A 9,018-nucleotide genomic window follows, 5' to 3' on the forward strand; every position below is an offset into this window, starting at 1 on the left:
ATTACCATCGTCATCATACAACTCATCACCGGTGTTGCTTCCATTCACATCTTCGTTGTGCACAGGACGGTTTTCCAAAGCATTTACCCTGTCGGTGAGCTCGGATAACCGTTTGTCCACCCGCTCAACCGCGTTTGCGAGTTTCATCTCAATTATCGCTTCAGTGACAGCCTTGATGACTGTCTCCTTCATCTCCTTCTGAGCATTGTCTACAACAGCTTGTAGCTGCTCTTGGCTGACACACTCCTTGAAGTCCTTTGACGTTTTATCTCCATCAACTGACATTGTGGAAACAAACACAACAACAAACAGTGAAGGTTATCCCTAATAATCGTACTACAAAAGTGGAGTGGTGCCTCTCAATCAAGATCAGCAAAGGTAGACACCTTACCAAGCTTTTACCAGGGTTCTTACCAGCAAATCAAAGGATACCTGGAAGGCGTGCGAGCGATTGCAGGGATGCAAACCAGTGCTGTCCAGAAGAATCTGTGGAGCTTGGAAGGCACACAAAGAGAACAAATATGTATATGTGGAACACAAATCAGAAACAGATAGTAATGCTGAATTATAGTCCCAAGTACTTGTTCTCGTTGCTGGCCTAAAGTGTTGCAAGTACCAAGTATGTGTGATAAACAAGGTGGAGAAACAAGTATGATGGATAGCAAGAGCAGCAGAAATAAAGAACTAAACAGCACACGCTAACACAGCTCACTTTGCCCTTCTCTATGTGCTCCTCTAGATATTGTTCCTCTTTTGCCCCTCTCTTTTTTCTATTTTTTTTGGGCTGTCGTTGCTTTTTTGGGAAAATTTGACTTTTTCTTTTTCTTTTTTTGATATTTTTTTTTCACTTAGGAGCACACAAGAGGGAACCACAGAAAATTTGAGCTTAAACAAGTGAAAGACGTGGCCTGTAGAATTTTCTGAAGTTCAGCCGGAAAATGAGAAAAATATTTGGAAATTGAAAACTCAAACTTCGGAGGCGAATTTGGGAATTTTGATTTCGCCGAACCCGGCAAAGCAGGGGACGAACGGATCCGAAACGCCGTTTCGATGCGAAAAACTCTGTGACTTTTCTGAAAACGGAGTTCGTACGCGAAAGTAATGCCCGATTTGAGAAACGACTCCGAATTAGAGGACAAAACGGGAAGAAAGTGGGGAAAATATGCGACGGAGGCTAGGGTTTGATGGAAACGGTGGGGGAAAACACACGAACTGGACTCTAACACGACCTAACCAGCAACAAGACCTTGACCAGGACACAAACTCAACACGACGGACTCTGAAACTGAAATATGCAAAAGCTAAAGGCGCGGAAGGGTTGTAGGACAGGGAAAAAAAACGATATGGCAGTGGACTATGGAACGAAGGCGAAAACACTCGAAACTAAGGGTAGATATGAACCTGACGGTATACCTGAAGCTCTGAATACCACTTAGTATGAACAAGGGTTCCCGATCTTCCGAAAGGTTCTGGTAACTCTCGATTTGGTGGAAACGAGACACAAGTCGATCCGGCTTCCGAACAACACGATCCGAAACCCCGCAATCGCAGCACCACGTCTCCTCTGGTTATCAACCGGTGTTGCACGGTTGACCTCGCCAAGAAGGCTAAAGTCCTTGCCTGCGAATCGAAGAACACAAGCAAGAACAACGAAGAATGCAACTAAATTGCAGATGAATGATTAATCTCACGAGTTGGGGTCTCACAAACCGACGAAACGGCGAAACTGTTCTTGACAGAATAATCTAAGCAAAAACCCGCCCTAACGAGAGCGGCGGCGGCTGATAATAAGGGTCTAAGGGTCGTCACACCCCCTGGTCACGCCCCCCCTAATGGGCTCAACGACGATACACGGCCCAACGGACCAAAAACGGTGACGCAGCACCGGGACAGATTCTGGACGCTGACTTGTTTCGACGTTTCCCGTTGACTCAGAAGGAATTTGGACCTCAAACCAACGCCATTGGTTTCCTTATGAAATTATCTTTCCAACCATATGTGAATCGTCGAAAACGGAGTCCGTATGCGTCCTGGGCGTCCGTTTTACTGCTCGCTGGTCCTGGAGGTCGAGACTGATTCGGACTCGAGTTGGACTGGACCTCCTGCTGTTGTTGGACGTCCTAGCTGCTCGTAAGGTTCGACGAACAAATGATTAGTCACACTTTAGATAAAGTTTAATTAAAAATTAGTCTATAACATATAAAATTAAAGACTAAAAACTATAACACAATAAAATTATAACAACGAATCAAACAACTGCCAAAAAAATTTAGTAAAATATGACAAAATACGACAACAAACTAAACAAACCCTATACACCACCCTATAGCAAGTCCCGCTCGGTTCAACTAAGTGGCAGCAACTTGATTTTTTTTAATAATAGTATTTTAATAGAAATTGCAAAAGTAAAGTTGAAAAATAGAAAATTATAAAAATAGGTGACAACCGATGTTCTGAGTATTGACCGAATACTATCAATATTCGAAATACTAATTAAATCCTTATCAACACTCCGAATACCGATGAGTGGCTAGCTCGACGCCAAAAAGGTTATTAGCCGTGCGCAGAGGCCTGTCAACACTTTGAGTGTTGGCAAGTGATCACATAGAACCTATCAACACCCATATTAACCTGTAGAGTGAGACCTACTGGCACCCATATTGGTCTGCAGAGTGAGACTACTGACACACGAAATACCAACATATCCTTTTACCATGGCCACGTGTGTACATAAGATGTCAGCATTCCGATGGCTAATTGTCACTTATTTTTATAATTTTTCATTTTTGACTTTATTTTTGTTATTTTCTATTAAAATATTATTATTGAAAAAACAGTGGATTGGCCCATACGAAGACAGCCTGGCCTGGCCCCGCCCGGCCCATACAGAGTGGAAGGAACTGACAGCCCATTATCCGAAGTGCAATCGACATTCATGTGTGCAAGCACACGTGGCTCCATTTGTGTTTGCTGGGCTATGTACACAGTTGAGAAAGTTTGCTTTTTTTCTTACTTCTTAAGTTTTTAGTGCTTGATTTTTCTTTCATCACGGTTTTTTATTTCCTCGAGTGTTTTTTCTTATTCTGGTTGAATTTTCCTCCCCTTCTTCCTGATGTGCTTTTTTTTTGGTTAAATCCTTCATGTATCTTGATTTTTATTCCCGTTAGTTTCTAATTCGCTTGAATCATCAATTGTGCGAATGATTCTAGTAGGCCCGTTAACTTTGTGCTGCTTGCATCTCCGCTAAAAAAATTTAAAAAACACTTATGCTCCTTGTATCGATCATGATTCATAGTATGATGAAGAGGAGCTGGCTGAGCATGAAAAAAAAAATGCAGTTCCAAAGAACGAAAAAGAACAGAGCACGGTGAATACATGCACACTTAAAAGTAAAGTTGAAAAATAGAAAATCCATGCCAAAATATCGCATGAATTTTGCTTTTGATGGCTTAGTTTGCACTTTATGACGAGGAATCGAACCCAGATGGCTACTACGGGTTCATCGGAACCATGGAAGTGTATAGCTTCCAGCTAAAACCTGGACAAGGGAGTGAAACCTCGTTTTCACTTGCAAATCCAGGAGACGAATCACCTACACCGTCCAACGCCAAAGGCATGACGATCGGTTGGAATGTAAGTGGCCTATAATCGAGCATATACGTCTGTGTCCTGCGTAGCAAATCGAGTAACCCTTCTTCTGTTTCTTTGACAGATTTTGCCTGCCGTGTACGGTGATTCACACACACACTTATTCACCTTGTGGACAGTGAGTCCTTTTCTGAAACCAAAGATGAAATGCGTTACTCCATCCGTCCATTTATATAAGGCTTATTTTTCTTTGAGAAAGTCAAACTTTGTAAGTTTAATCAATAATTAGCTAAATTGTATGTATATTTAGTTTACAAAGTTGTACCAATAGATTTATATTTAAAAATATTTTTAATATGATGCTAGTTTTATACAATTGAAAATACATCGTAAGAGAAACTGTAATTAAAATATACTTTTAAAGACTTTTTCATTTCAAAATACGTTTTACATGGATATACAGAGAGGGAGTAGCAGAATGACGGGTCATTTCTTTTAACATACAGTATGAATTTCACTGCAGAATGACGGGTTTGAAAGCACGGGTTGCCTCAACTTGAAGTGTCCTGGTTTTCAGGCTGAGAAAGGCGCAGCCATAGCTCCTGCAGATGTCATTGAGCATGTCTCGGTTCCCAACAATGGAGCCAAGCAAAATCTGAACCTTAAAATTGTCAAGGTAAACCCGTCCATTCTGGGCTGCGATTTGGCGGCCATTGTTCTTCAGATGTGCCTGCAGAGACTGATCAAGATCGCTGCCATTTTGTTTGATCGGCACACGTACGTCCAGGACGGTGCATCGGGAGAGGGAACCGGTTCCTCTGACGTTGGTGGAGCAACGTCAGAGGTGTACAGTAACTCGTGGGATGCGCTACAGTTCTCTGACGTTACACAGTAACGAATTTTATTGTTCATCAAAGCGATTTACTGTTTGCGTACCTACTGTAGCGTCAGATCTTATCCGCCCATTTGTGATCGAACGGCTCAAAACTGCCCGACTGCCCTCTGACGTCAAAATCTCCAACGTCGGAGGATCTCGTTTCATCGGGAGACTGGCTCGTGCACGCCGGGATCAACCGGGACCCTGACCAACCAATGAGACGACGAGAGTCCCAGAGGAACAGGAAACTGCCTCCCATCGATTCGTCAGGTCAAACCCAGGCTCGGAGCCGTCACGACATGGGCGGCGCAGGCGACGCGACGGCCGCCACGACGTCCTCTCCCCTCCTCCTCCTGCCCCGCGCTCCTCCGCGCCCGGCAGTGGGGGCGGAGGTGCGGCGGCAGGTAGGGCTCGCGGCGCCGCTGGTGGCGTGCAGCCTGCTGCAGTACAGCCTGCAGGTGGTCTCCGTCATGTTCGCCGGCCACCTCGGAGAGCTCTCCCTCTCCGCTGCCTCCGTCGCGGCCTCCTTCGCCAACGTCACCGGCTTCAGCGTCCTGGTAATAACCGCGCTTAGTCTAAACCACCTAAGCTTCGCTCTGTTACTGTTGCCTGTGCATCGAAGAGCACAATAATCCGATAGGAAAAACAGCAAGAACACTACAGGATCCAGTTCTTTAAGCCATTTATCTCCAATATTGGTACAACTTCTATGAATATTATGGCATTCATCCAGATGTTTAAGGCTTATAGTTGCAGTTGTAGTGTGCTTGTGTGACTAGCAGGTAGCAGCGATTTATGGATTTTGACTTATTTGCCCCATGTTCTACGGCGTGATGCCTACTTATGCTCCAAATATATTTAGTGAAAAAAATTTCCCATCTTTTCCATGTCAAGCTGGGCATGGGAAGCGCATTGGATACATTTTGTGGACAATCATACGGAGCAAGACAATTTGATATGCTTGGGAAACACACGCAAAGAGCCATCCTTGTTCTTATGCTTGCGGGTGTTCCGCTGGCCTTTGTTTTGGCCTTCACTGGTCAAATCCTTATTGCTCTTGGTCAAAATCCTGAGATATCATATGAAGCTGGACTGTATTCTCGGTGGTTGATTCCTGGTCTTTTCGCATACGGTTTGCTTCAGTGCCTTACCAGATTCCTGCAAACCCAAAATATAGTCCACATAATGGTAGTTTGCTCTGGACTGACTTTGCTACTTCATATTCTGTTATGCTGGTTCTTGGTTCAAAATTTCGGCCTTGGCAACAAAGGTGCAGCTTTGGCGACCTCAATATCTTACTGGTTCAATGTGGTATTGCTAGCAATATATGTTAAAGTCTCTGAAGCTGGCAGAATGAGTTGGCCTGCATGGTCAAGGGAGGTACTAAAGTTAAAGGATGTTGACATGTACCTAAGGCTAGCCATTCCATCTACTTTTATGACCTGGTAAGCTTGATATGGGACAACCATTGGAAAAAACATGTATTTCAAAATGATAACGTTATGTTTTGACAAAGAATTAATCCGCAGTCTACCTTCTTTCTGCATGGAACTGGTTATTTGACTTGCAAGATAGCTCAGCTTGGAGTATTGGGCATTTGAGATGGTGGTTCTCCTTGCAGGCTTTCTTCCAGATCCAAAACTGGAAACTTCAATTTTGTCCATCAGGTAAGCAAACAAAAGTAGAAATGCGCTCCTCCTCCCTTTCAGTACATGGGAATTCTAATAGATGGATCACTTCTTTTAGATCCAACATTGTTCTGTAACATGGCTCATCACTTTGCAGTTGCCTGCATCTCCTTTTTCATTTCTTGTGATAGTCGTGTAGTATACTTCAATGGATTACGCTTTCAGTGGTTGATGTGAAGTAACTTTGGCTCTTTTGCAGCCTAAACACAATGTGGATGGTTTATACAATTCCAAGTGGCCTCAGCAGTGCAATAAGGTCAGAGGAGCATAAATTTGGAATGTCACTTCTTCCTTTTTGTTCTGTGGTATTTGACATCACAAACTCGCGGTTAACTAGTTTTGGTCCATGGCTCTTATTTCTTTGCAGTATCAGAGTGTCCAATGAATTAGGTGCTGGGAATCCGCAGGCAGCACGCCTATCAGTTTATATTTCAGGAATCATGTGCCTAACTGAAGGCCTTTTTGTAGCTATCATCACGGTATTGGTACGGGATATCTGGGGTTATTTGTACAGCAATGAAGAAGAGGTCGTGAGGTATTTATCGATGATGATGCCAATTCTTGCTACTTCTAACTTCATGGATGGAATACAATGCACGCTGTCAGGTTTGGGATAAATACACTGTCTAATATGCCGCATTTGCATCATGTTGTACTGCTGCTCCCTGTTCAGAAAGGTCATATACAGATACCGTAATCTGAATATCAAATTGGACGGTTGCTTATCTTTTGTTTTGGTTGATCTCTTGATCTTGGTGTTGGTTGGCTTAAAACATTATGGTGCCATCAATACATGTGGCTTAATTGTTTCTTCTGTGCTGCCTCAGCAGGTTAAGATGAACATGATCACAGATCCAACGTGTTTGTATGAAAAGCTACAAAAAAAAAGGGCTTTGCCAGTTCTCCATATAGCCCAATTAGGACCAGTAACATTCCAAAACTATGTTGTTACTATGTTAGCTATCAGTAATCCTTTTACCAAAGAAGAGTGATACAAGTATTATGTAGAAGAGTGATAGTTCCTGTGCTGTGACATATGGATCAAGGATCATAGACTTGTCAGTGATTTTCATATGCCACTTATTAATCATGATCTCAGCAATCCTTTATCTAACAGATCTTGATAAACTTTTCTTCTTATCTGTTTATGGCTTGTAAGGCGCCGCTCGAGGATGCGGTTGGCAGAAAGTATGCTCGGTTATCAACCTGTTTGCTTACTATGCTGTTGGTCTCCCTTCAGCTGTTACTTTTGCATTTGTTCTGAAGATTGGTGGTAAGGTAATTGATATGTTTTATACAATTTTGAGATGATATATTTTGCGGATTCTGCCCCCACCTAGTCTGAGTTCCATTCATGTGACAGGGCCTTTGGCTGGGAATTATATGTGCTATGGCAGTCCAAATATTAGCTTTGGTCGTGATGATGCTTCAAACCAGCTGGGATGAAGAGGTACACCCTTAAACTTGTGATGTTACAGGCAAGGGAATGCATACTCTCTATTGATGAAAATGGACAGTAGCTAGTACGAATCTCCACAAAGTTGTCTATGTGAGAAGGGGCAGCCTGGGCAAGGATTGTACATGTGGAGCAGGTTTGCATCAATGGGGAAGGGGATGTAGGATTAATATCTCTGTAGATTGCTGGGGTTTCTTCTGTCATTAGAAAATAATATTGTGATTCTTCTTTCTCCTAAAATTACTTTTCAAAAAAGAAATCAATGTCAATCATTAGACTTCTAGATGTCTCCTTAGCATGATAAGGAGACCTACTTTGATTGAACTTGTGTCGCAACATGCATGTAACACCTTAGTTCCAAAATTTGCTTGAAGCCTGGCCCCCAGTTGGGACAGGTCTACACATGCATAGAACATTGCTTAAACTTTTATCCTCACTGGTTAACTTAGAGGTACTGTATTTTGGCCAAGAGACGTTTTGTACTAGTACTTTTCACTACCAGTACTCCACTCGGGCCACCACCTCTAATCAAATTGGGTATTATAATACCATATAAGGCATGGCTTGCCTATCATCCATGCCGTTCTGGGTTGATGTGATTTGCTGAATCTTACTATGTTCTTTATAACTAACTTGTCTTTTACACCTTTTATTTTGTTCTCTATAGGCTGAAAAGGCCCGGGCTGGAGTTCAGTGCTCAGATGGCAGCATAACATTGGCCTGAGTGTCATCAGTTGTGAACTTGTGATCATACCACCCTTAAGGTAGTTGTTTTCTTTTATATAGTTGATATTTTTCAGCATTTGAGACTTTTTTCTGTATAGTTGATAGGGCAAAAACACTTCAACCTGAATGACATACAACATAGTTTGCCAAGTGACGTGACTAGCTCTTGCCACACATCTGTATATCACAAATTTGCAATCCACCGTTTATAAGAAAAATACAATACAAAGCATCTTTCCAAGCACAGTTTCGCCACTTATTGCTCCGGTGGCAGTAGATGAAACTAAACCATCAGAAACAGAAATTGAAGTCATAAAAGCATGTAAACTTCACTGCTACCAGGCTTTTGTTTATACTTTTCCCCCTCTTTACCAGATCACACTGTTACGGTCCACGATCATCTAAAGACAAACAACACTAATCATTAAGTTACTATTATGATTCATTGCTCTACCTAACCCGTTGTCTTTTCCTTGAGGTTACTTAGCTAGTGTAGCTTCGATCTTAAAGAAAGCCTTCGAGCATCTGATGTTACATTGCTAGTTGTTGATACGGCTCTCTCGGTTATACATATATAAAATGAAAAGGAGCAAAATTCGTTTCATTATAATATGTCCACCTTTGAGAGCTGTATTGTGGACTATTTTTTAATAGAACTACTTAATGATATAAAGGTGGGATTT

At 42.4% G+C, this 9,018-nt stretch overlaps 1 protein-coding gene across 5 annotated transcripts; it reads left to right on the top strand.

Moving 5' to 3' along the window:
* Window positions 1–4,673: 4,673 nt before the first annotated feature.
* Window positions 4,674–8,485, top strand: LOC133927353 (protein DETOXIFICATION 16-like). Of its 5 annotated transcripts, none has more exons than XR_009911317.1 (9): window positions 4,674–5,022; window positions 5,360–5,910; window positions 6,046–6,132; window positions 6,353–6,409; window positions 6,521–6,543; window positions 6,622–6,688; window positions 7,313–7,431; window positions 7,517–7,603; window positions 8,277–8,329. XR_009911317.1 is itself a non-coding variant. In XM_062373784.1 (9 exons), the coding sequence occupies exons 1-9, from the start codon at window positions 4,681–4,683 to the stop codon at window positions 8,331–8,333; spliced, it is 1,461 nt and encodes a 486-aa protein (XP_062229768.1). In that variant the 5' UTR covers window positions 4,674–4,680; the 3' UTR covers window positions 8,334–8,485. The 5 variants fall into 5 exon arrangements, 3 of the variants coding, with proteins under 3 accessions (XP_062229768.1, XP_062229767.1, XP_062229769.1); XM_062373784.1 differs by having other exon boundaries at window positions 6,622–6,759; window positions 8,277–8,485; XR_009911316.1 differs by having other exon boundaries at window positions 6,521–6,688.
* Window positions 8,486–9,018: the final 533 nt, after the last annotated feature.

The sequence above is a fragment of the Phragmites australis genome, chromosome 8 (genome assembly GCF_958298935.1).
Source record: "Phragmites australis chromosome 8, lpPhrAust1.1, whole genome shotgun sequence".
NCBI lineage: Eukaryota > Viridiplantae > Streptophyta > Magnoliopsida > Poales > Poaceae > Phragmites > Phragmites australis.